The 27,310-nt window shown below is 38.9% G+C and overlaps 2 protein-coding genes across 2 annotated transcripts; one reads left to right on the top strand and one right to left on the bottom strand.

Annotated features, from left to right (window-relative positions):
- Positions 1-215: 215 nt before the first annotated feature.
- LOC110061311 (STAGA complex 65 subunit gamma-like) lies at positions 216-17,529 on the bottom strand. The gene is made up of 12 exons (XM_089291368.1): positions 17,326-17,529; positions 16,102-16,249; positions 15,669-15,799; positions 14,934-15,043; positions 14,213-14,334; positions 13,309-13,452; positions 12,596-12,657; positions 9,445-9,502; positions 7,730-7,770; positions 5,719-5,753; positions 2,313-2,365; positions 216-1,694 (listed from the first exon to the last, which is right to left on the bottom strand). The coding sequence occupies exons 1-12, from the start codon at positions 17,484-17,486 to the stop codon at positions 1,626-1,628; spliced, it is 1,134 nt and encodes a 377-aa protein (XP_089147494.1). The 5' UTR covers positions 17,487-17,529; the 3' UTR covers positions 216-1,625.
- Positions 17,530-17,567: 38 nt separating this feature from the next.
- Positions 17,568-26,235, top strand: LOC110061310 (solute carrier family 49 member A3-like). The gene is made up of 9 exons (XM_020768152.2): positions 17,568-17,879; positions 19,192-19,350; positions 20,352-20,568; positions 21,276-21,352; positions 21,686-21,820; positions 22,744-22,860; positions 23,794-23,946; positions 24,399-24,556; positions 24,944-26,235. The coding sequence occupies exons 1-9, from the start codon at positions 17,664-17,666 to the stop codon at positions 25,254-25,256; spliced, it is 1,545 nt and encodes a 514-aa protein (XP_020623811.1). The 5' UTR covers positions 17,568-17,663; the 3' UTR covers positions 25,257-26,235.
- The last annotated feature ends 1,075 nt before the right edge of the window (positions 26,236-27,310 follow it).

Below are 27,310 nucleotides of genomic sequence, written 5' to 3'. Positions count from 1 at the left end.
AGTCCGGTCTTAGCCTACTTAACCTGCCTTCCCGTACGAAGAGCTCCAATTTGCGCGCAGCCAGAATGCGGAAAAAGCTCTTCCTACGGAACGCTCGCAACGCAGGCTATCCGGTTACATTTTAATTCACTAGGAGAAAAACGAGACAGTAAGAGACAACGGTATTGATTTGAAGGGAAAAGGGGTTTAAATAGTTGCATAAATGGGACTAAAGCTACCTGTAAGAGAGCTTTTAATGTCGTCTAATCTCTGACCCTACACTTTAGTTTACGGTGATTTCTCTTTTGGTCCGACGAAAAGCTTTAAGCTCGTAAACATCAGACTTCTAGTTTGGCTCGACGAATTATTCCTTTTACGAACGTTACATTGAGAAATCAGTTAAGTGTAGTGAACACTCTTCCGGGGCAAATCCGCCGCCATGCTAGTGAAGACTCTGTGAACGAAATTCGTCGAGTCAACGCCCAACAAGTGAGCAGTAATTTGCCCCAATAAGTGTTATTCACTTCATTAGCCACGCAGCAAAACAAGTTCTTTAGTTATTTCGCAACTCAAACTTCCTGGCCGATACGTTCCAAGTTACGAGAGTCAAAATTGGGAAATTTGACAGTCTCCATCATTCATATTCCAGATAATATTCTAAATGTTGACAAACGTGGAAGAAATCGTAATAAGTCGGTTCATCTTAGTTCTTATGTCTCTTTAATCAGTGCCCCTGTTGGTATCAGGTTCTATTGCTTGTAAAAGGGCCACCCTCATATAAATCAAGTAAAAGTACCTATCTATCTTCTGCACACAACAGTTTATTCAATATTGACTGCTAAGAAGAACTAATAACAAGAGCTAATTATGTAGTTATAAATTCAGATAGCACAAGACAAGCACGTCGGAAGATAGATCATTTTAAGATGTTATTTCACGGAAAGACAGAAAAATTATCTCCTTTTTTCAAAAGAATAATCACAGAAACACAGAAAAGTTATCAGTGTAGAATTCATGCTAGTATAACTATACTGTATATTCTACGTAAGCAGTTTCTACCTCTCATGTGTCCTATAAATAACGGTCACACTGACTTATATCACAATATTCATCGACTGTGATTCTGACCCGTAGTTCGGTGATATTTGATAAGCAGTCTTTAAAGGAATGGGAAAGACTAGTGGAAGAGTCGATCTCAGATCATCCCTTCGAACACTAGCAAGTTCAGTATTTCACGACTTGTCGTCCGCAGTGGCAAGGGCGTTATTTTCTTGTTCAAAACGTTTAGAGCCCTTCCTATGTCAAAAGAGCAGGGGGACATGGGTCTCTGCCCTAGGTTCATTGATGATATGATTTAACAACTACTGAGCTGTAATCCAGTCTTTAGGATCCTGAACACTTGAAGGGCTTCCGACTTTTACCATACAAGCAGAAACCAGCGCCAGCTGTCCGAAACACTTCAGGTCAGTACGGTAAGAACTCGTCATGATGGCGAGCAACGTCTCTGCCCGAGACAGCACACAACTGTCAATCTTGTTTGATCAAACGAATAAGGTTCCTGCAAGGTGCTCTCTTCAGAGACCTTAGTCGTTCCTCGCGAGGGTCCATAGATACTTCTCCTTTCGCCGTCTCTAATTCCACCTCTTTTATGACTGCGGCGTTTTGGGAACAACATTCATCGGGTCATCATATGTCTCATCCTCTTCACCTTCAGTCTGTCACAAGAAAGCAAAACGTTTTACTGAGGCGAAGAAAATGGTAAAAAAAGGCAGGTAAAGATAAAGACATTCTTATTCCCACCTATTCTCACTCCAAGGGACAGGAAGAAAGGAAAGAAGTAACGAGGTCGAGAGTGAAGAAGCTAAAGCAGCTGAAGTTTTCGATTGGACATCTACCAGTTAATCAACCTTGAATAGTTGGGCACAATGGTAAAATGGAAGAGTTCGCCGGGTTTCTGGTTCGTGTGTCTGATATGTGAAGTGATGGAGAGAGTTGCAACCGAGATTGTCCAACGTTTGGATGCAAAGAATCATAGAGGTAAAAAAGATAAAGCCGTTTCAGTACTTGACTACTAAACGTGGGAATGCACGTACCAGACGTCATTCGAAGAATTGAAAGGATTTAAAATCCAAGGATAGATTGAAGAAATTGATAAGCAATATTTCGAATAGAGGAGCTAGTTTTGGACAGAGCCCAGTTCTGTTTCAGTCATTTGGTTATTTTGTCCTTGGGTGATAAACTCCAAGGACCTTCTACACCCTCTTTCATAGTTAGTCTCGCCTCTAAGTAACCGATGATGATATTATTGCAGTGCCGGGTTATCAGATTCCTACCTTAATGTAAGACATTCCCCATTGGGGTGATGTGGGGTCACCATGTCCTTCTCCTGCGAAGAAACAATTCCACATTTACTACATTAACCCGAGCTTATGAGAAACACGATGACGAGTAAATGACAAAAACTACGTCGAATTTTATTTACTATTCTATTTTTTTTTTTTCAGTTTTTTAAAAAGGAGTTGAGTCTATGGCCTTCCACATAACGTTTGGGTGACTAATTTTAAGACATCCTTCTTACATCTTTAGTAAACTTAACATAAACCATCATTCCTTTCTCAACAGGCAATGCTTGTCTGCATGAGATGAAGCACTTATGTTATTAGTCATTCTGAATTTTTGTAATACCCCTATAGGCAGCCCTTGTTTGCTACAAGGCTTATAGAAGAATAAACAACAGAAAAAGGCACAATAAGGCCGAAGGATGAGCAAATAATTTCTTTTGTGTTATTCCCTTAAGCTTTCAAGCCAAGTTAGAATTTTTAGATATCTGAATTGGTCTATTGAGGCTAAAAAGGGGAAAATCCTTGTTTACAATATTTGCCTCATTAGCATAGGCAGTTCAGTTTCTGATGGAGCTACAAATAAATCAGTTCTGAATATTGAAAGGTCATAGTACGATTAACTTTGCCAATGAATATGAGTCTGATGTATTGAATACTTTTTGTGCAACGCGGGTTTAAAAACTCAAAATGTTACAAAGAACGTATGAGCTCATTAGCGCTTTTGCCACCCAGAAATTTTGCAGTTTTTGAAAGACAACATCTCGTTGAATATTACACCCAAAGAGCTAAAACTTTCACCATGTATTAAGTTTTACTAGCTCTTTAGCTGCCTGGAGTGAATTTATATCTAACAAGTTTTCTTCTGTGCGTAAAGTCGTATGCAAATGAGCAAAAATGTAAACAATGACGTCAGTAGAATGCCCCTATATTTACATCCGCTTAGAAGATTACGGAAGGTGCACCAGAACGACGAACTATGGGCAAAAGGACAATAAGCGCACTCGCTTCGCTTGGTTTTTTTGCTAGACTGCAGAAAATTGTCTCTGGGCACTAAAACACAAAGCCAGAGTTTTCAAATTCTTCCGGTTTGAAGAGCGTTTTCCAAAAAGTCCTTTTTCGTGACGTATTAGTGTAGACGGAAGGCCTAACCGGAGGAAAAAAAGCTGCGTTTCCAAATTCCTCCGGCCTAGTGTGGAATATCCCAAAATGGGCTCTCTGAGGTGTGGAAAATTCACAATGTTTTGTTGCAGAGTCATACCTCACTCAATGCAATGTCCGGTTATCGATGCTCTTGTTATATATGTAAAAAATTATGACACCACATGGTATATACTTCGGCTAAACTTTAATTTTCACACGGGTCGTTAAAAGTTGCAGAGATTATTATATGAATGAGAAAATTACTTCACTGTGATTGGCTTAGAGGAAGCCAATTAATCGTTAATTCGTAATTTGCATTGTAGCGCAAATTAACGCGCACGCGATGGCAATTTTCTCAGTCATGAAATGACTAATCGTATGAAAGCTCGAGGAATTAAAAATTTATGCTACACATGACTATGGAAATTATTTCAATTTGCACTCGCCCTAAGGCTCGTGCAATTTTGAGAAAATTTTCAAATACCACTCGTAGCGTAAATCCTTAATTGCACTCGATTCATACGATCACCTATACTAATCTAAATTATTCCACCAATCTATCTTGAATTCTTCCTTCACAACAACGGTCAATTGATTTTTGTTGCTATCTCTCGACATCTTGATCTGCGAATTTCGTCTTTCAAGTCCAGGACATCTAACGAAATGGTTCGCGCAAATAGTTTTTTTTGGTTAACTGGACAAGCATGAACACTGAATATCAATAAATCCAGTTTTGTGATAGATAACTTAGTCAAGAGTAATACATCATGTACAATTTTCCGAAACAACAAAACAGTTGGAGAGCTGTTCCTCGAAGTTTACAAGAGCGTAATTTCGCTTACTCAAACAGTGCATGATGGATCATGATTGATCATTATAGCCAGTGGCCCGGGTTTGTTTGTTTTTCTGTTCACACCTAAAAATAACACTGAAAGAAAGCTTTCAGTCGGTAATATCGAAGGAAAAGTTTGTAACCTAAATTTTCAGCGTTCATGCAAAAAAAAAAAATATATAAATAAATAAATTGCGCTAATTGCATTTGAAAATTCAAATAAATCGAAATGACATGCAGGTTTTCTTGCCTTTGTGCCCAATAGCTAAAAAGTTTGTTTCGGCGTGAACAGTTTTGCAAAGACATGAAAATAACGTGAATTCAAGAATCATATCTTTGAACAACAAGTCCTTCAGCCATGCATGTAATTTTGAGTCTTAATAGGCTAAATGAATTCTACAGTTTTCATCTCATTTTCCAGCTTGCTGCTTAAAATAATAAAGTCACCAAACGTAACGGGAAGAGCGATTCCAACGACAGCATTCATAATTAACAGATAAGAAAACGCCTGAAAGGCTTGCGTGGAGAATAACTGCGTCATGGCTAAGCCAATACACATTAAAAACAAAGCTACAAATAGCACGGTTCCCTTATTGTTCCTACAACGGGTTAGCAAAGATGTTCTCGGCATCGGATGGTTAGGAGCGATGCGGTCGAGATCCAAACTCGGCACGCTCGATCCACAGGCCACAAGTAGTAGAACAATGATGGTTACCACTACGATCACGCTGATGTTCATCACATAAAATGCTAACTGCTGATCAAAACAAATGTAGCATCGTAAAATTACAGTAACAGAGAATCCCAGTGCAAGAACAGCCGTTCTGAAAAGTGTACACGTGGAAAATGGCTCTCGGCTTTGATCCACCGAAGCCAGGGTATTGCGAGATTCCATCGCTAAAATTGCCATCAAATTTCCACCCACGAAAAATGTCATGACGGTCGACACTAACACGTAGACCACACTGCAATATTCTACTCGCTGCACATCGAGTTTCCTCCAAGCGTCCACTGTGTTCATGGCAAGGACCGTGACATGGTAGACAGTCTGACAAATCACCACGGGCCAGATGTTCTGGAGAAATGTGTACTTCGCTTTGTTTTTCAAGCAAGACAACAGCATTCGTGAGTTGAAGAAGACTCCCACCAAACCAACACCTGTTATTAATGGGACGTAACTCGAGGCCATACTAAACAGACCTTTCGCTCGCTCTCTTACGTAAGTAAAGGTCTGCTAAACTTGCTTTCCTCAAGTGTTTGTTCAGCTTTTTTAAAATTTTCACCAGACGATTCAACTCGAAAAACTGGATTTGCTCACAGTCGTGCTATCGTTTACCAAACTTACAAATCTTTAAGTGTTACGAGCTTGGATACGATTACAACGCTGACTTAGCGCTCGTAATGATATTTCCCACTAGTTCTCACCTGTATTGGTTCCGTTTGAAACAATTGCATAAGGACTGAAACAAAACAAATAATAACAGGAGTTCAGTCATATGTACCGGTAACTTAGCGACGCATTGAATCCGAGTGTGTTTTGTTAAAAAGCACAAAAACTGACGACTGTCGTACGTAAACGAGCTTTAAAAGTAAATAAATAAGTTTAAAATACAATTCAGTTTCTGCCGCATACAGTAAATAATAGGTACCAGAGAATGATTGAACATTGCGTGTTGCTAATGAGTCACCGATATTGGTTACATAAATAGGGATAAAGAATGTGGATTATTTTACTATCGTTCATAAAATAAGGAATGAGAAAACAACCTCTGGTTGATGCACTGATATTTGCCAGAGGAAGTTATCTGTTCCGAGAGCTCGAAAACTGTGAGCTTCGTGGAACAGATAACGTCCCAGAACAAATATCCGTGCACAATTTTCTAAGACGGTCGACTATTGGCTGTTGCATTCATTATCTTTCAGATCTTATCACGCCAGACCTCCCTTTGGGAATAAATAGCGTGACTGTGGTTCGTATTCAAAGACACGCAAATGTCCAGTAATCTAACATGTGCATCTGTTGGGTTCGATTGGCGATCAATGCAGTAGTCAGCTGGATCTGTTCCGATCACAGGCGGCCCAAGCTCTCAATGTTATCCTTTTGTTTTTCCTTTTTATGCGAACGTTCAGGCTAACGTGACATATGGCATGTACTATTACATAACGACCGAATTTGACCACGCGAAACATGACTCCCGCCTTGCAGTATATGGAGGTGTTGTGTTACAACGGTTTGAATTTATAAAGGTTTGTAAGGGAATGCAACGGCTTTGCTTGAAAAGCCAATTATTCTTATATTTTGTGAATAAAATCTACTTACCCTGTTGCTGTGTTGTATTCTTTGTTGTTTGCCAGCTCCTCGGGCCGATCTAACGCGATTTCGGCGAGTTATCGTTCTGTGGGTTTCCACTACTAATAGTAGTACTAATAGTAGTGGAAACCCACAGAACGATAACTCGCCGAAATCGCGTTAGATCGGCCCGAGGAGCTGGCAAACAACAAAGAATACAACACAGCAACAGGGTAAGTAGATTTTATTCACAAAATATAAGAATAATTGGCTTTTCAAGCAAAGCCGTTGCATTCCCATACAAACCTTTATAAATTCAAACCGTTGTAACACAACACCTCCATATACTGCAAGGCGGGAGTCATGTTTCGCGTGGTCAAATTCGGTCGTTATGTAATAGTACATGCCATATGTCACGTTAGCCTGAACGTTCGCATAAAAAGGAAAAAAAAAGGATAACATTGAGAGCTTGGGCCGCCTGTGGTTGGGTTCATCACGCAATACAGTAAAAGAAACATTGCGAGTCGGGCACCAGTAGAGAGTCTGCGCACAATACCAAAGGCTACGAAGTCTACTCAGTCCCTAGTGTCCTACGCATGGAGGTATAAAACGATTCAAATTTCATTTACAACACCGTGGCTGGAATGACGTCCAGTTACGGAAAAGAAATTGAATTGAAAAAAAAACCCCGCGATTTTGTGGGTGTTGCACGGCAACATGGAATCTATTTGTTTTATACAATAAAGAAACAAACAAAAAAAAAAATTGATAATGACGTCATCTGTGCCATAATAGGTGAAAACCGATAAAACTGCGAAAATCATTCGACATATATAAAACTAAACTGTAAATTATTCGTTCTTTATTTCTGTCTCCTGTCTCGCAAATAAACACGAAAAGGCAGGAGGCTGACGCGAAAACATAACGGTTCATTTAGCCTCCAGTTACACTGACAACAACCGAGTTCTTCAATAGCTTAATCAAGCAACTTATCCCAAATCTAACTTTTCTTTTATTGCGTCTGATATTAGTATTATGACAAATAATGGATATTGTTTGCTTGTTTATATCTTCCCATCTACACATTTCCGCCAACAGGAGGACAGGAGGAGGTACCCGTTATCGGAGATTAAACTGCAACTGTACCTTAAATTTGAAAACTCTGAGCCCTGATCTGATGTATCCGTCTGCAAGAAAAATAATAGGGCTTTTATTGAGCACGCGCAAGAACAAGGCAAAGAGTGTCCTCATACATGGGAGATCAGGTGCATGCATGCGTGAGTGCTTTGTTCCGGCGGCAGTGTCTATTACTCATCATTATCTGTACGGCTTCGCTGCTCTCGTTAGTTAGTCCACCGCTGAGACAAACCACTCGCGGGCAAAATCCCATGAGATACGTAGGCTACATAGGAGATTAAATGTGCCTAGTAACTCAGGAGTGCTGTCGCTTATCTCACAATTCTTTCGCAAGAACTAAAGCGACTAGGAGTAATGCAACCCCCCCTGGGATGGAATGCTTGTCTACTATGCGTACCCCTCTAGACCAGATACAATAATGATATTTTAACGGGAAGCTTTCTCACCCGTAGGTGATCTACAGAAAGGTCCCGATCCAAAATAACATTAAATTATTAAAAAATAAATACACAAATTAAAAAATATATTAAAAATACAAAAGTAAATTATAGACTAATAGATTTAACCAACTTGATTGGACTGCTAAATAATTTGTTCCGTATTTTTAAACGTGTGCCCTGCTGTTCGAAAGCCGATTAACACTAACCCACATTTAAGTGTACATTAGTTTGCGTTCTTCCCAGCGGATTTTTGAGCAAAGGAGAGACTGCTCGCAATCTAGATTAACAGTAATTGTGAAGAAGACCTCTCGAAACCGACGGCCAACAGCTTGCCGACAGAAGGTTGACAGGTTGTTTTGGGAGCTGTTTTTCACAATTACCAGATCAACAGTCAATCGAGGAATCGATTTCTCTTATGTAAAAGTGTTTTCCTGGAAGCTAATTGGCCATATACTACGGCAGGATGACAAGAACAACTGCGACATAGCGACGACCTGGGCATCAAATGATAGAGGACGAGGACGACCAAAGATCATCCTGGGGCGTACAGTAGAGAACAAAAGCAACCGGAAGTAGGTTAGAAACCTTTGACAGAGGTATAAAGAGCGCCAGAAGACAGAGGGAAATGGCGGCACTCTGAAAAGAGGCCTGATGTGACACTTAGTCAGATGAGTTACTTATCATGAAAAAGAATTTTTCATTGCTTATGTTCTGTGGAGTTTGAAAAAATTGAAATCCAAATTCACGTTAACCCTGAATTAGCTTTCTCGTGCTGGGTGAAGACATGTCTAAGTACACAACACAAGAAAATAATCCATCAGGATAATCGGGATCTTTGCTGCAACCTTAAGTGGGAAGAACGAGTTGCAAATATCAATTGTCGATAAAAATGTTTGTCGTTTGTTAGTCATTATCATCCAGACCTTCTGCAAAGGCAATTGGTTGGATTTGTGCCTGTTCTTGACGCATCACCGATATTTACGTCTGGGTCAATGTTGCACTATTTAACGCGCCTCGCTTTCAAGAGTCGCGATTCCACGCTGAAAACCTCGCTTAGGTAACCAATCAGTGTGCGAGAATTCTCTGAACTATGCGATTCTATGAGAAAGATGACTGCAGACAGTGTAAACTATATTAAGTCCATCTGGATATTGAGCTGAAGTAAAGAATTTCCCCGCCCTCAGTCAAACGTTCCTCAATTCACTTTTCTCCGCACGTGGAAATCTTATTACTAGTTTTTCTTTTTGCAGCTTATTGAGGGAAAATGTATGGGATAAGACTTACCCCAACAGACGTTTTGAAAAACGCTCCACTTCCTTTTAATTCTAATTCATCTTTGACTCTAAAGAAAGACACAAAAAGTAAATAGTTGAGAAATACAGTTCAAATGACACATCAGATACAGTCCGTTGTAGGGTAGAGTTAGTAGAGGTACAGTGTAATCGTATATAATTCGAGTGCAATTTTAAAAGGATTTATACAAAGAGTGATCATCTGAAATTCCCTCAAAATTGAACTAGCCTTAAGGAGAGTGCAATTTGAAAGAATTTTAAAATATTACGAGTAGTTTAAATCCTTAAGAGCTTACAAGATTACTCACTTGTTATATGACTAAGAAAATTATGTTGCAGTGCAAATTAAAAATTAATCAAAAATTGGCCTGCTCTCAGCCAAACATAATGAAATGTTTTTCCTGCCGGCTGAGCTTGCGAAAGTCAGGATGTCAGTGTCATGCTCGGTCACGTGATTCAGTTTTTCTTCTCTTGCCGGACAGTGCAACAGTTTTGTCCGTTTTCGCGTGAAAAAAAAAAACAGCGCTTTAATTCGATGTTATCGAGTTATGCCGCCTAAATCGAGGGTCACCCAACGTCTTTTGGCCCACAACGTTAGTCCAGTGCGGGAGTCTCGAAAACGTTCGCGCGAAGTCGAAGTCGAAGTCGAAAACAGAAAAACCCCACTCACAGCAGCCCAGGTCAAGGAATTGGTGCTCCAGTTTGGTGGGTGAAATCCTGGCGAGCTTCAGATAGTATGTCTCATTGCCCTGGGTTTCACAGCATTCCTTCGTTGGGATGACCTCAAGGACCTGAGACGCCATAATCTGCATATAACAAGTGACCATATGTCCATTAAGCTCACCAAAAGAGAGAGGGTTCTGTCATCTTGGTGGCTCACATGGGCTTTCGTACATGCCCTGTATCCTTGACCGAAAGATTTTTACCTGTTGGTCTGACTATCTGTTTAGGAAGATTTGCCACACCAAACATGGCTTCTCCTTTCGTCTGCAACAGCTGACTTACTCAAGGGCCACCGAGCTGTTTGAGAAGCAACTCAAAGTCATTGGGCTCAACCCCAAGCAATATGGCCTACACAGTCTCAGGTCGGGCGGAGCATCCTCTGCAGCAGCTGCTGCCATCCCAGACAGGCTCCTGATGCGTCATGGGGGCTGGCGTTCACAGACAGCTAAGAACATGTACATTAACGAAATTGAACAAGCCCTTCTGAGGGTTTCTAGAGCTCTCTGTTTGCAAGGAGGTACGGTTACGTCGCTAGTCCTGCGATATATTAGTTGTTTTCTCTCCAGTTCTTTCGAGATTCTACACTAAGCTTGGCTAATAGTCCTCTTTTTCCTTATTTCGTTCTTTTCTATTCAAAGTTCATCAACAGAGCCGATCTGTAGAGGACTCATGTTTTAGTTGATTTTTTTCGATCCCAGTGACAATTTTTCCTAGGCTCTATGCTTTTTCTTCTTGTCAATAAAGTGCGGTTGCATTGTCGTGTGGTAGACAAACGGCATTCAGTGTGTGAGAAATGTTTTTCCTGCCAGCTGCGCTTGCGAAAGAGGCAGGAAATGATGTTCTCTCACACTGAATGAGTGACCTGGGTACGAGTCAGGATGTCAGTTTCAGGCTTGGTCACATGATTCAAATTTTCTTTTCTCACCAGACAGTGCAACAGTTTTCCCACCCTCCCACCCCATAGCGAGTTCTTGCCTAAAGTTTACAGAAGTGTATCAATGTTTGGGTAGTTTTTTCCTGTTGTTGACTCCAATTCTGTTATCATTGTGATGTTGATAGAAATGTCAATAAAGTGCTGTTGCACTGTTGTGTGGCAGACAAACAGCATTCAGTGTGTGAGATGTAATTTTCTCAGTCTTGCACTAACTAGGGTTCTTTAAAACGCATATAGTAACTGATGACACAAACAATGCCTTGAGCCACTAGCAGACATTAATAACCTGGTTGCAGGTCAAAATATTACCAAATTAAGCTATATGCATGGTCTCCTGTCACAAGTGAATTAGTTTTCCCTGGCAACTATTCTATATACAAATATCCCACATAATAATATACATGAAAAAAATTACTCGACTGATTGGCTGAGAGCAGTGCAGGTCAAGTGTAATACCAGTGCAAATTATACATCGTAATTCTGGATTATGACTGGCTGAAAGACGATAGGAAATTTTCTAAGTCAATGATATCACGTAAAATGATCATTGATAATAATAATCGATATTTAAACAGGGTGACCCCTTCAGTCGCAGGACTGGTATCAACGGGAGCCCTGTATAACGTAAAATAAAAAGAGCATGTATAAATAATATATATCTATAAAAAAGTAACTACTATAAAAGATACGCAGAAATGTTTAAAAAATTAAAAAGCTTAAAAAGGTAATAGCGTTCTCATAAAAACTGGATATCGAATTGAAAATGTTCTAAAAAATACCTAAGAAAAAAAATCAGAGATAGCCTTGAAACATTCCTTAGGTGGCAAAATCTTTATGTTCGTTGGAAGGCTATTAAATGTGCATGCACCATGATAAATAATGTCAGTGATTGACGATCTAGTGCATCTGTTAAAAACATGTTGGTTGTCGCTCTGGCAGCGTAACAGGAAATAGTCTTTAAAGTATAGGGGAACTTCTCCGACCAAGCACTTGTTAACTAACAGTGCACAGTGCTTTTCCATGGTTTTTGTAAGAGGCGGCCAGCGTAGGTTCTCGAGTATTGTTTCCGTGGCTATGTCAGGTTTAAAATTTTGTGCAGATACTTTGAAAACAGTTTTCTCGAATGAGAAAAAATTTCTTCAAGAAAGATCTTCCGGCACTCCCTCCATACAAATGTTTTCATGTTTATATTATAATAAGTAATCATACAGTTTTTCTTGTTCAATTTGGAATTAATTTGCACTTGTGAGTTTTTCAAAAAGCTGAAATTGCAAACACTGAAGCAGCTCGTGCAATTTCAGCTTTTTGAAAAATTCACTTGTACAAATTAATTCCAAATTGAACTCAAAACCATATGATCACCTGTATACTTATTAGTTTTCTAGTACGTCAAGCTGGACGGCAAACACTCCTCTGGCATTTCCTGGCAACATGAATAAATTAAGGCTGAAAAACTAGATGCAGCTTTTTCTACAAGCTAACTTACGAGTAACCTTGAGAAGAACCTCCCTCTTGAGCTCTGGCTGATAATGCCCTGGTTGTTGGATCCTGTGAAACAAAGACAAACTAACTGACTGACTCTGACTATATTTACTACTAACAAGCGATGTCTTCTATTTCTTGGCATTTATTACATCCCTTTTGATATCACTGGTTATTCTTGAAATCTGATTGGCTGTCAGCAGAGTAATTTATTCTCAAATCACACTATTTTTTGCTCTAAATTGTAACTTTTTCCTGGCCAGTGAAGATGGAGTACTAATTAAAACAAAACAACCAATCAGGTTTCAAGGCTTTTTCAAATTAACCAATCACACTGCATGGAAATGAAAGACAAAAAAGCCATTGTTTGGCAAATTTAGGTACTGACCAAAATCTTGTAGTCTTGTATTTCAGCTACTAAATTGTGGGATTTCAAAACAGATGCAATTAAGTGGCAATTGAACTGAGTGGAGTGTAATTTTGTCTGAAACCATACTAAGTGATTTCAAATCAAACTCGCCCTGTATGCTCTTTCTATTTTTGAAATCACGCGTATGATTTCAGACCAAATTGCACTCCACTCAGTTCGATTACCGTTATAAATCTATCTTTTAGAACCTTTTAAATACAGATAAAGTAATGTAAGCAGACCTTGCATTTATTTCGAAACAAATTTGATCTTGTCACTATTCAACTGCAGAGTCAATAGATGCTTACAATCAAAGACTTGTATTCTTGTATCATGTCCAAATCCTCCTGATCAAGCCTCAGAGCATAGTCCTGTACACCCTGAACCCAGTACTTATGAACAGCCGCACATCCACCAAGACCAATCTCATGTAGGGCATATTCCATTGCATCCTGCATGAAGGAGATAAGCATATATCCTTGAAAGTCTGGTTTGGGGTGGTTTGAGTGTTAAAACTAATTCACAGTTGCTTTGCATTACAGGGCTATGTGATTGGCTTCACAAACTCATGCCACTCTGTCATCTAATCAGAAGTAAAACAACAACCAATAGTGTCTCACTTGCTCACATTTTCCTGCACATCTAGTCCACTACATGTATTTGCTGAGAGTTTTGATTAGTTCAATAGCTGTCTGCATCCTTTGTGATTGGCCAGAGTGATTGCTTTGGTTTCAGTTTTACAACACTCAATAATTTTGAAAACTGTTCTATGACCTTTAATAACTAGACAGTAAATTGCTACTGGGCAAGCACTAAACAACACTGGCTTTTAAACAATCGTAATCGCAAGTAATAAATATGCTTGCTTTGGGTTAAGTTCTACTTGTCTGATAAAAAAAAAGTCACACAGCCTGCTCTTTAACTCATTCACAGTCAACATGAGGCTGTTTTCACCAAACAGGTCTGAATCAATGTATTGTACAGTGGTGTAGGTTGTTCCTATGAACTCTGTGATAACGGTGCAGTGCTCTACCATCTGAGCCATCAAGCCATTCAGGAGCAGTCACACATTTTTTAACATTCTTTTTTTTTCAGTTCTGATTGGATTGTTGGATTCTCTGTAACAGTTGCGATTGGCTAAAGTGATAATTTAATTTTGATTTTAACAGAGAGGGTTTCCAAGCATGATTGTGTAGAACCTATCTTTCTTACAGGAAAACCTGTCCTCCCATTCAGTGCAGCATTATCCACGCCTATTCTCAAAAGACGACAAAGCTTAGTGTTGAAGTCGTCAAGAATGTCTGTTAGTATTTCCAGGGAAGATTCACTAGCCACTGAAAAACAAGACAGCTACCTGTTAACATAATCAATAATACCAGCAACTTGTTGGAAATAAAATAAAGCTCCCACTTGTCTGATACCTTAACTCACTCAATTTAGAACAAAACACACATAATTCACACTTTATTGAACCTCCTCAGTAGGCCTTTTTCTAGGACAGATAAAAAGATATACAAAGAACATTTTCTATGGTTTTGTATTTAATTCAGCTACTACCCTACTCAAACTATGTGTGATTCTTATCTGTTAAAAGCCTCTTCAGCCCAATAGCAAGAAGCGGCAAGCAGTACTGCTACTACCACCTAGCTGATCTGATGCTACCCAATGCAGGTTACTCCCCAGTGTTCTGTTAGGTTGCCCCAACAATTAATTCACCGGTATCCATTTGTACTCCCGGGTGGAGAGAGGCACTGTAAGAGTTAAGTGTCATGCACAAGAACATAACACTTTTAACCCAGCCAGGGCTCAAACCTAGACCACTTGATCCAGAGTCTAGAGCACTAACCATTAGGGCACCATGCCTCTGCTGTTAGCTTAATAAGTGTTTTTAAAAAAAATGAAAACTGACAGAAAAATGTTTTAGAAAACTCACTATCAAATCCTGCCATTGCACATAAGGTAGCTACAGACCTCATCAACAAATGTCTGTTGGAGGCACTGTCTAGCTCAGCACATGTTAACTTGGCTTGGGATCCATGAGCACTACAACAGACATGGTGTAAAATATTGAAATTAAGATAATTTAATTAATCACCCAATGTATAAAACTGTTTTTTTTTTGTCCATGAAAAATATGACTGTGCTTGTGACCCAAAAAAGGACACAAAAACAAGCAAAGTACATGAAAACAAACAGAATACTATGTACAGTGTGACAAAATCTTATAGACTATAGATGTGCTCCTTTCTCTTAAGATGGTCATAGTTAAACCAAAAAATATAGTCGACAAATTATTTTTTGCAGTGATATGTCTCCCTGTCCCTGGGTAAAAGGCCTGTCTGTCTTCTAACAAGAAAATATTCCAGTCATAAGCCAGAGCTTGCATATCAACTTTTATTCTTAAATACTTTTACTTAAATGCTATCACCATACTTTGAGTTTCATGTAGAAATAAAGCAATCAATAAGTTTGCAAGTGGAATACACAACAAAATCAAAACATTTGGTCCCCATGGCTTTCTTAAACTTAAGATATTTCTTAGCAGAGCATGAATAAGTGTGTGAGTGGTCACAAGACGAGTGTCAAGTGTACCCTATAAGAAATTTAATGGAAAGGAACTTTCCTCTTTTGTTTTTCATTTTCCCTGTTTATATTTAAGCCTCATTACCTGATAGTTTCCTGGGCCCTTGATAGGATAGTGGTCTGTGTTGGGGGTGTCACAACTCCTTTACTGGAGCAGAATCGCTTTGATCTGGGTGGGTGGGCAGGTAGAGAAGATGCTTCAACACCCTCTGATTTCTGACAAAAATAAATCTGTTAGATAGGAGGACGTTTTGACTGATAAAATGAATGCATGAAAGACCTATGGAAGAGAACATTGGACTTTAGTCCCTATGGTATGGACCTCACTGCTCTTGATCTGTTCTGTCAAGGCCTTAGGCAGATATTCTCCCAGCACAAACCTTGTATTTGTTTAATAAGATATACTGAGTGACTGATATGCTTGGGGTGAATAGTCAAATGATAAATGAAAGGACATTGAATACATCAAATTTACAGGAAAAATACTGGATAAAAGGGTCAATACTAAATAAACTTACCCCTCCTTCTCCATGTTGATGTTGTGCTGCCATCAACATAAGCCGCATGCGTCTTTTGTGATGTTGTAGCTCAATACAGTGTAGTGTTAGGTTCTGTGAGTGTTTGTCAAGTGGGGGCTTAACAGATGCCATAAACTTTGCAGGCAATCTACAATAACCAAATGCCAGTGGTGAATAGATATACATGTACACCTGTTTAATTAAGATTGATTTGGTTGGTAATAATGGCACTAAGTCACGCTTAGCAAAAGACAACCTTAGAGTTTACAAACTTAGGGTCCTCGTTCTTTGGTTTTAAATTGGACTGCTTAAAATTCTACACAAGTATATCAGCTATAACAATAGGGATGACAAGCTTACACAACTCCTATCCACATGTAAAAGCCAGTGTAAAGTTTTGCTTGAATGAGTATATCTTTTAAGGATCTGCCGCTTTTGTATGAGATGCTGGGGACATCTTTGGAAATTTTGCTGAGCAATGATTGATTTTGGATTAAATGCCAGTCTTATCTGAGTATGACAGGCTCTACGCATCATGACATCTGTATGTTTGCTTTTCTTTTTTTTAATTTCCTTCTCACAATCTTTTTTGCTACACATTTGTTTCTGAACGGCAGACACTTTATGTCGTGTCATTAGCAGGACATTTTACAACCACAGAAGAGCCTCTAGAGGTCACAGGTTTCAAATATCGTCATAAGTTTCAAATATTTTGGTTACTTGCACTTTATATCATGATGCCAGGTCTGGCTGTTTGATTATAAAATTGTTGCAAATTAATTACGTTGCTTCTTATCATGGATATTATAGTTATCTTAGTCTGAATTTTCAGAGATAGTTGTAGCTTTCCTTCTAGAAAGCTATAAGTCTGCCTTAGAGAGACATTTTGATGTTTCCTGTATCAATTTTATTAAGCTTTTTTTTCATTCTAGCACCTCAAATTTAGTCTGTTGACTGTTTTTTGTGTTGTATATACTAGTGTTTTTTTGTTTTTCGGCAAAGCGTTGTCTTGAGGGGAGAGGGGAGGGGTGGATCTTCTATCTACGGCCTTTCATCTCTCAGTCTCCTCATCAAGATTATTTTCATCCATATATTACAGTATATTTTAATTCCATTTTCCTCCTTGCTAGATTTATAGCTCAGCTAAGTCTTATTTCTCACACTGCACCACTAAGAATGATACGAACTATCTATTAGGTGTGCATGTAGACTTTTCTTACTTACTCGTCTTTAGGTGGAAAGTGTTCTGAGGAAGGTTGGTGTAATCTTGGTACTTCATATTCTGCTGCTTTCGGTTCTGTTATTTCGATGAGGAGACCTGGTGTTTTGGGCAGTGGAGGGTCAATCTCTCCCCAATGATCAACACAGCCAAAAAGCGCCGCCATCTTGAGTTTTGTTCCCCCAAAAGTACTGGGAAGGACTAGTATTCATGGTGTCATACATGGAGCACTAAAAGTCAAATTGGTGACGCTTGGCGAAGTTCTCGCGTGACAAGCATGCAGAGTAATATTGTTGGCGACGATTCTTTACTATGTGTCTGTTTTTGCCATCAGTGACCTAACATGGACTTCGGGGCAAACGTCAACAATGAAAAGTCCCCACTTCTTCACTCTGGATCCTCAAAACCGATACATTCGGCGTTTTCGAGAAGTCTGTCCCAAGAGGAAGCGATTCTTGGGCTCAGCAGGTCGAGAGAATTGTCCGAAAAATACAGGTTGTATCGGAGAAGATGGTATATGCTGCTTGTGCTGTTTGTCCTAAATGTCTCTAATGCATTGGTGAGTCGAAGAGCAGCAGCTGTGAGAATTCGTTAGTTCCGCTGTTAAATGCAGTCATGTTAACGGACTCAGAGAAATCACCATATCGAGGCGGAAGTGTAGTTAGGGACCTTTATTGAGTGGGATCACGACTTTTTAAACACTTATGCATCCAGTTGTCAAGTTACACATTAAACTCATATTGATAGTCCCCATCTAAATGGTCTAAATGGTAGTTCTGGCAAAGTAGGTTCATTGAACTGGAAAGTTGTTAGCCAAAATTGACTTTACCTGGCAAAGTGAAAACAAAAGTTAGGCGACTCTTCGGTCTAAAGTAAAATTTAGACCAGGCTAGATTGCCTTGCAATCAATCAATCAATCAATCAATCAATCAATCAATCAATCAATCAATCAATCAATCAATCAATCAATCAATCAAACAAACAAACAATCAATCAATCAATCAATCTCTCTGTCAGATAGTCAGCCCATCAGTCAGTCAGTGAGTTAGTCAGTCAGTCAGTCAGTCAGTCAGTCAGTCAGTCAGTCAGTCAGTCAGTCAGTCAGTCAGTCAGTCAGTCAGTCAATCAATCAATTAACTTTATTTATACCTGCTTTTTAGCCCTTAGGAAAATCAGTGACTAGAGATTACTTTATCACCTTTTTTTAACTTCCCACTGGTCAGCCTATAAAGTGACTTGCACTAAGTTATTGTACATTGCATAAGTCAGTCCTAAGAGATGTCATCTGCTCCATCTCCCCTTCTAACTACACATGCCTCAGATTTCATTTAACATGCATGTTCTAATGTCTGACTGTGGTAAATTTTGTATGATGAAATTACCAAATGTGTTGGACAAGGTAGTCTTTTGTTTTTGTTTTTTTTTAAAAAATCGCATGTGATGTCGTGGGGGATTTATTTGTCTTTTTGTTGTTCCAAGCCTTCAGCACTGGACAGAAATAAATGTATCAAATGATTACTTTTTCAATTTCCAAGCTGAACTTACTAAAAACCTTTGTCAATCTTTACTCATTCTTATTCTTCCAGTGACCCACATTTTCTGTACCAAACTGGCATGAATAAAATTAATGTGTTGCAAGGCACCTATTAAAAAGATGCTACAGGGGTTGAACGGTCATTAAGACATATACAGAACAGGGGTGGAGAGGGAGATTTGTACCAAATTTTAAATGGGGTTCCACTGTGTGTTGATGAAACTGATCAGTAGGTGAACAAGTAGTCAGAGTTAAACTTCTATTTTTAATTTATGATTAAGTTAGGAAATTTAGTTTTGCATTAACTGATAAGGTGTTGTTTTTCTCCCTCTTCAAGATATGGTTGAGCTTTGCTCCAGTGGCTGATCTCACTGCTAAATATTATAAAAGATCTCTTGATGACATAAACTGGCTTTCCATTGTTTACCTGCTTTCTTATTTATTGTTTGGCTTGGTAGCAGTTTGGATTCTTGATGTCCTTGGATTAAGGACTGGGGTAAGAATAAGTTTTACTAGTACGATGGATGTTGCTAATAGTTATTATAATTGTGAACTTGTCCTTGAGATCCTATTTATGTTGCCCAAACCACCTGGGTGGTGAACTAACTCACAAAGTAAACAACTTTTGGAGCTGCTTGGAACACATCTGCTTGTTGCACCTCAAACTCAAACAAAGAAAACTACCTGTGGATAGGTTGTATCATTGTGCTTACAAGACAGGTATTTTCTTAACTGGAAATTGAAAATTTGAAATAAAGATGTGTGTGTGTGAGAGAGAGCTTTTCCCAGTTTCCTCAGGGATGTTTCTCTAGCATAAAACAACTATCCTAAGGTGAAAGCTGAAAGCTGATCAAGAAAACACTCAATCTAGAGTGCAACATTGGGCCGTTGTACTTCCCTTACTATATTGAAAGGTTTACTTTTTGTATGCCCACTTCATGATTAAGCTATAATTTAAGGGTATAGTTGTATAGTCAAAGCTGCTGTTATTAAGTTCTGTGTCCAAAAGACCAGGCTATATAGATTAGTTTTTTAGCCAGTTAACTGCACTGTGGTGGGGTAATCATCAACTGAAAATGATGGCAATATCCTGTTAACCCAATTATAGGCCTGAAATACAAAAAGTGAATAGGTTGAGGATGGGGTGGGAGGCATGAAGGCCTAACGGTTAGCATACTAGACTTGTTTGCTGGGTTTATCCCTGGCTGGGATCATTGCGCTTTCTTGTTGTGAATGAGTGTAAAGTCACTTTACTCTCACAGTGGTCTCCACCTGGGTTTGTAAATGGGTAACAGCAAATTTTATGCTTGAAGCAACCTGACTATTCTCCTATTAGAATCATTTAATGGTCATTACCATTGTAGGAAGTGTGGGACATTTAGCTCAAAGCAAATGTTAGGTGGGGGGATTTCACTTCCAACTAGCTAGCAGCTGTTATATTTTTAAGTGTATTGATGTTGTAAAAAAATTAATGTTTTATTTGCTCTTCACTTCTAGATTCTTTTAGGTGCCTGGTTGAATGCTGTTGGTGCAGCTGTGAGGATGCTTAGTGGATTTGATTTTGTTCCCCAAGATACCAAATTCATTGCAGTAATGGGAGGTCAGACCCTTGCTGCCCTAGCCCAACCATTTCTTCTTAGTTCCCCTACTAAGCTGGCTGCTTTGTGGTTTGGAGCAGATGAAAGGGCCACAGCGAACATGATAGCATCACTAAGTGAGTCTTTGGGAAATTTTCTTAAAACAAATCTGTTTCTCAGGAATATTAATTTCTTTGTTAATGGACACCCTGATCAGAAAGGTAGACATGTCAAGTTCTTTAGCTTAAACACAGTTATCACACTGTGTTTATAATACAGAGCTCTGAAGTCTCAGGCATTGAATGTGAGACTCACGGAAATGAATTCAGTCTTACGCTCTCACGCTGAGACTACTAGAATTCTCAAGCATGTTTTTGGATATAATTTACTCCTTGTTTGCATTATATTTGCTTTGAACAATAAAAAGAAAAATCTGGGAACTAAACATTTACTTTTAAAGCATCACATTTCCGCTCAGAATGAGGAAAACACGTCTTAGCTGCTGTACTTCAATTTTTCAAAACTTTCTGGTAGAGGGGGGAGGGGGCATACCCCTAGACCTCTGTAGTAAGGTGAATTGTCTGCAGTGTCACAACTGACAGTAAGGTGATGTCTGCGGTCTCACCACGGACGGCTTTACCATTTCTAATCTCACTCTTTGCCAACAAATCATCTAGAGAGCTCTGGTTTATAGACGATTGTTGATCAAAATATAGTTAACATGATGTACAAGTAACTAGTAAGAACTCAAGAAAAAAATTTAAGTGTTATAATTAAAAGCATTTCAATATTAATACTTTTTATGCAAACACAGTCCAATTGTTTTCAATGTGTTTACTTCTAGGTAATCCTGTGGGTGTTATGGCAGCTAATGCACTGGCTCCAGTGATTGTCAATAAGAATTCAGATATCCCTTTCATGGTAGGTTCTTGATTGCAGACTGTTCTTTTCACATACACTGACAGAGGTGTCTATGAAAAAATGAAACATGTTTCAGAACTAAAAGTACATGTCAACTTATTTACTCCTCAGCTCTAAACAGTCAAAGTCTGTTGATACATGCACACACCTTATGGTGCTACCAAAAAGCATCTAATACATACTGTATTAATTTGTTTCTGGTTGTTATTAAGCATGTCAATTTTAAGAGAAAATCTATGGTTCAGGTTTTAGCATGCAGGAAGTATGCCCATGTTAAGTATGTGTCCATAAAGTAGGGTTTTAAATATTTATGTTTTTTGTTCTTCCTTGTAGCTGGAAATGTTCTCAATTCCTGCCTTTCTTGGTGTTGTCATGGCAACTTTTGGAGTTTGCAGTAGCATCCCTCCTACCCCACCCACAGCATCAGCAGAATCAAAATCAGAGCCTTTCTTTGTTGGCCTAAAGAAGGTGAGATATTTTTATTACTATATATAACTTGGGAAAGGGTATATCAATTGGAATTGAGCTATTTGGTAGATCATATTAAATGCTGTTTAGGTGCTGTTTATGCTATAAGAGGAGGTTCAATTTTAATCACTCTGTGAATGAATTTTCAATTAAGTGTGTTAAAGTTCAAATAAGGGCTACCGAACACTGCATCACTGACCCTTCCACTGACAATGCATCACTGACCATGTCTGTTTAACAGTTCTGTGTTTAAATACTGCACTTTGTGATGCATTGTTTGGAGTGAATGGATTATTTTCTGGCAATAACTGAATTTTTATTCATAGTGAAATATTGTGCATTAATATTATAATGTAACAGCCACCTTGGATAGAAAATTGGCCAGTCTATTGAAGGTTTTAATGCAAGTGTATTGACGGGTGCCCTGTGAGTAGTTGGGTTAGATCTCCATCTGCTCACAGGGTAACTGACTGAAGAATGGTAAGGATGAAGAAACCTGTATGCTGTACAAGAGGAATGCTAGCTGTTAAAGGGAGGTAGCTGCAGTTAGGACAGGTTCAACTGTTTTTAGAACGTAGCATTCAGTATTGTTTAAAGTCTCTGTTTCACATCTTGAACAGGTATTAAATGTTGCACCCTTCCCATAACATTTTGGGTTAATTTCTACAATTAATTTCTTAGTTGCACACTTCTTTTAGCTTGTATGTGAAAAAGTGCATGAAATGCAAACTGTGATTTGATAATCCCCATTTCCAATGTTCATTTTGTACTTAATTCCCCACTCCTCCATGTTATGGTGGAGCATTTTAAATTGATTTTGCTACCTCTTCAGACCTCAGATAATTATTGGTACTAGATCTGATAGCATTTTCACAGTCCATATTATCTGTAATGATCTTGACTTGTTATTGTTCATTCTTTAGGTGCTACAGAACAAGCCTTACCTTGTGTTGATGGTGACATTTGGTAGTGGGATAGGCCTTTTTACATGCCTTCAAACACTTCTGGAGCAAATAATCTGCCCACAAGGATATAGTGATGTTAGTATGAATCTAGTGCTAAAACACATTAAGTATATTAGCTTTTTTCGTGTGCCCAGCATGATCTTGGACCCTTATCAGGGTAGAAAGTTTATTATCGTTATCGTTATCGTTATCGTTATCGTTATTATTATTATTATTATTATTATTATAAAGTTCATCAAACTCTTGAGTATCTGAAGCAATGTAAAAAAGGTAAAAATTCAGTGTATATTAGGTGGCTTTCACTTATTATCATGACCTGGTATTTTAAAAGATGGATAATCCTATATCCGCCAGATAAATCACTTCTACTGGTTAAGAGTAGTTTGTTTTGCTAGCCCTGATCCACTGGGTGGTGATACATGTAAGACTTAATACCAATCAGTAGGTGAAGCTTTGCATAGTAGTGTATGGACACTACTATGCATTGCACTACACTTTTCAACAATAAGATTCTGAGCTCAAGATTTCTATCTCACGATAGTTTGCACCCTTGTCCACCATCACGCATAGAAATCGAGACAGAATAATTGAATGGTTTTAGTATAAATCTACTGGCTAAATCCTCTTCACAGACACTTCGAAAATGCAAAGAAGAGGCCTCCATGCATTTTGATAACAAACACACACTGCCAGACTACCTACTGTCAACAACAGAATAGAGAGAGACTCAGAGAACGGCATTTGTGATAGAACGCTATTAGATTTATACAAATAATGTATATTATAGAGTCTGCCAAATGAAGTTTGGAGAGCTGGGTATAAGTGACAGAGTTTTCTAGAGCCACAGCTGAGAGCAGTTATAGTTTCTTGAGTGCACTCCAAAATACCCAGAGCAAGAGCAAAATGAATTAAGCCTTATGTGCTGCCAAACTGTATTAGGTATTTACCATACCATTTTCAGCCATACATATGTGTAGATGTAGCCATCTCAGGCTGTGCTTGTTTCAGGACTTGGCTGGCATAGCAGGTGCTGTCTTGATAGCAACTGGGCTTGTTGGAGGTGGACTGGCAGGTGTCTATGTTGACAAGACCAAGAAGTTTCAAGAAACGGCTAAAATTTCATATGGATTAGCAGCCATATCCTGCTGCTTGCTCGCAATAGTAAGTAGGACCTTAAGTTCAACCTTAAAAAAATTCTGCATGGCTTTCACTTTCACATATTTTGTGCAGTTTCATAAAATATCCATATACCCTCACAGAAGGGATTGGAATTTCGGGGGGGGGGGGGGGGTCTCTAAGCTGAGGGGGATACAGGATGTTACAGAATGGGGTTCAAGATACTGTAAGGATGTCTGAGGGCATCCTCCCCAAGAAAATTCTGAGTCAGTGTGTTACAATGTTTCATCTTTTTAATTTAGGGGATTCAAGTGAACTCCCCAAACCTTCTAGATCTGCCCCAGCTAAGATCAAAAGAACTTAAGGAAGTGTATGAAGCTTAATTGGAATTTCCAGAGGGGTAAGGGTCTTGGGAAAAATCCCTTCATGGGGGAGGTATGGATATTTTTTGAACTACACATTCTGTTTAACTTTCCTTGTGCTGTCTTCTTTTGTAGGTAACTCAGTTTCCAGGCTACCCTACTCTTGTTGTAGCTACCTGTGGTTTGTTTGGCTTTTTTGCATTTGCTCTCATGCCTGTTTGCTTGGAAGTTGGAGTGGAATGTACCTACCCTGTGGCTGAGGCGACGAGTGCAGGACTACAGTGGATGGCAGGGTAAGGTCATTGTAGTTTGCTGAAAACTTTAGCAACTAAATATACATGCAAAAATTTCAGCGTGTTGATTGCCTGCATTTATGTCAATTAATCCCAAACAGTGTAGAAAGTTGATAAAATAGAGTTCAGAAAGTTCAAATTAAATTGCTCGTATATTATTAAAAAGTAATCAAATGATTTTTAACGTGCATTTTGGAATAAAATAAGCACTTGTAAATTTGTCCAGCACTGCACATTGCACTCACCCTACAGCTGGCTCATGTAAATTTTTTTAGAATTTGAAAACATACTTGTGCTTAGTTATTCCAAATTGTGCTCAAAACCATTTGATTACCTTTGCAAAAAATAATATTACTGTAACTTCTCTTTCATTTTTTCCCCTTTCAGACAAGCTACTGGAGTGGTCTTCATATTAGGTTGCCAAGCATTAGAGGTTCGTAAGCATTTTGAGTCTGCAAAGTGCCAGGACATCTCAGATGATGGCAAAGTCCCAGATCTTCAATATGCCATGTATTTCATGATGGCAGCTGCTGTTGCCATGGCATTTCTCATAATCTGTGCATTCCATCCTCCGTACAAGCGCCTGGACATGGAGAGGAGAAAAGCAGCACAAAGAATTCTACAAGGAAGTGCTCACCAGAGACTGCCAGCTATACCCAGTCCATCTGATTCAGACCATACACATTCGCCAGAGGGATAAACTCCTTTGCATGTCACTGGAGAATTATAAATTCATAGTGAATTCAGTTCTTATGCTATGATTATGCAGTTGCTTGACCTAAGGTAGATTTCAGGCCAAGTCGCGACTCACGCCGTAGGCAGAGATTAAAGTTAAAGAGATTTAAACGCTTTTACAAGATTACTACATATAGAGGTAGTCCTTTTAGGCCAGTAAGGCGTTTTAGTCAATGAAAAAATCCCAGAGAACTTGAGTCAAATGTGTTCTCAAAAAAGCGACGATTACATAAATTTAATTTAAAAGAAGATTGTTAGAATGTCGTTTGTTTTGGAATGGAACCGAGAATGGAATTGAAGTGAACTAGGTGACTCATGAAGTTATGGGTCAGTTATACATTTTTTCCAAAATTAAATTACATGTATTGTTAACCGTTTCTTTAGATTGTTGTTATAAATTCGGTAATTTCGTACTGCAAAGCGTACCAGCATGAGTATTCCTGGAATTTAAGTTTGGCGTCCGTTTTCTCGTTTTCTTTTTTTTTTTTTTGGTGATTTTACGTGAACGGTTAGTCTAACGGTTATTGTATTTACAGTTCATATTTCTTTGGTAAGAAGTTAACCGTAAACCTCTTAAAAGAGAAAGTGAGTAAAAATGACTGATCAATATGTGGTTTCCAAAACGTCGAGCAGCTCGCAGTTTTGGTGAAAGAAGAGGAATATTTAACTATTATTCCACCAGCGCGCGTAGCGCCGAGTTGGCTATAATCATTTCATAGTCTATCTAACAAGCGCAAGTGGAATAATTGTTTCATTTAAAAACCGCCCCCAAAATATAGAAACTAAACTAAAATAAACATAAAAACGTCCCCAAAAATCACGCGTACGCTTACCATATTTGTAGAGCATGGTATAATGGCTCATAACATGATGGTTAAGCCAATGAAAACTCTTGGATTGCATTATCCAGCGATCCAGTTTTTAATAAAAAAAACAATAGTCAATTTGCCTCTGTGTCAAAAGGAGTCTTCGCGCGAAACTGTTCAACAGTAGACGGCGCAGGGCTTGATTGGTCCCACAATTCCACGGAAACCAAGCACAACAACAACAACAACAAACAAACAACAGAAAACAACAATCTTTGTGCTCCTTACATATATTAGAAAAATAACGTTAAAGACCTATTTAAGAGTTACACACAATCAAGAACTCTGCTACACTATTTTGTAAAACTACAATAAAAAATGGTAGAAAGGCTGTACAGAATACCTCATAACAAAGATTTAAGGGTAATGTAAAAATGTTTAAAATTTTATCATTTTATCTTTCCATCTTAGCCCTCTAAAGTGCTGTGTTTTTTGCCTTTGCTATATTTGTTCATTACCGCGCTCGTTAGCTCGCTATCGTTATCGTTGTCTTGTCCTGTCCCGTCCCTTCCCGTCCTGTCTTGTCCGTTTGACCAGGGTTTAAAGCCCTGGTCAAACGGACTCGCAAGTAGTCGCAAGTAGCCACAAGTTGAATTTGCGTAGAGACTTGCGTTGGGTGGCCAAAAGGACCCGCAAGTTTCCTAGCAAGTACAAGCAGGTCGCAGCCATATCCTGCATTTCATTGGCTAATAATAAGTTAATGGACGTCACTCAACTTGCGTTGATTTGGGTTGAGTGGCCAAACGGTGAAAAACTTGCGTCGACCTGCGTGCAAATTAATCTCGACCAAAGTGAGCGCAAGTCATCGCAATTCAACGCATGAGTGCACGCAAAGCCTGGCCAAACGGAGTCGCAAGTAGACCCAAGTTTTCAACTTGCGTCTACTTGGGAGTCCGTTTGCCTAGGGTTTACAAGCGTGCTCTTGGTTTCTTGTTTGTTTATTACGTTACTGACTAGTGCGCTCTTTCGTTTGTGTTTGATTATTACGTTACTGACTAGTGCACTCTTTGTTTTGTGTTTGATTATTACTTTAATCAAAACTATAACAAATTTCTCGAACGTGATTGGCTATCAGCAGCCCGATTTGAGCATTAATTGGACAGTGTACGCGTCATGCTTGTAATTGGATAGTACGCGTCATTTTGCGCGCGCT

The sequence above is a fragment of the Orbicella faveolata genome, unplaced genomic scaffold (genome assembly GCF_042242905.1).
Source record: "Orbicella faveolata isolate gen_17 unplaced genomic scaffold, um_ofav_v1 contig_1, whole genome shotgun sequence".
NCBI classification, from domain to species: domain Eukaryota; kingdom Metazoa; phylum Cnidaria; class Anthozoa; order Scleractinia; family Merulinidae; genus Orbicella; species Orbicella faveolata.
Note: the sequence above shows the minus strand (reverse complement) of the source record. Positions and strands in the feature narration are given on the sequence as shown.

Bases quoted from the DNA above. Each gene is read 5' to 3' on its own strand.
- LOC110061311 (XM_089291368.1), bottom strand. From the start codon at position 17,486: ATGGCGGCGCTTTTTGGCTGTGTTGATCATTGGGGAGAGATTGACCCT. The intron at 15,044-15,668 runs GTAATGAGGCTT...TGTCTGTTGTAG, and splicing joins AGGGCCCAGGAAACTATCAG to TGCTCATGGATCCCAAGCCA. The intron at 5,754-7,729 runs GTACAGTTGCAG...GTTTTGTTTCAG, and splicing joins TCAGAGTTTTCAAATTTAAG to TCCTTATGCAATTGTTTCAA.
- LOC110061310 (XM_020768152.2), top strand. From the start codon at position 17,664: ATGGACTTCGGGGCAAACGTCAACAATGAAAAGTCCCCACTTCTTCAC. The intron at 19,351-20,351 runs GTAAGAATAAGT...CTTCACTTCTAG, and splicing joins TCCTTGGATTAAGGACTGGG to ATTCTTTTAGGTGCCTGGTT. The intron at 20,569-21,275 runs GTGAGTCTTTGG...GTTTACTTCTAG, and splicing joins GAACATGATAGCATCACTAA to GTAATCCTGTGGGTGTTATG.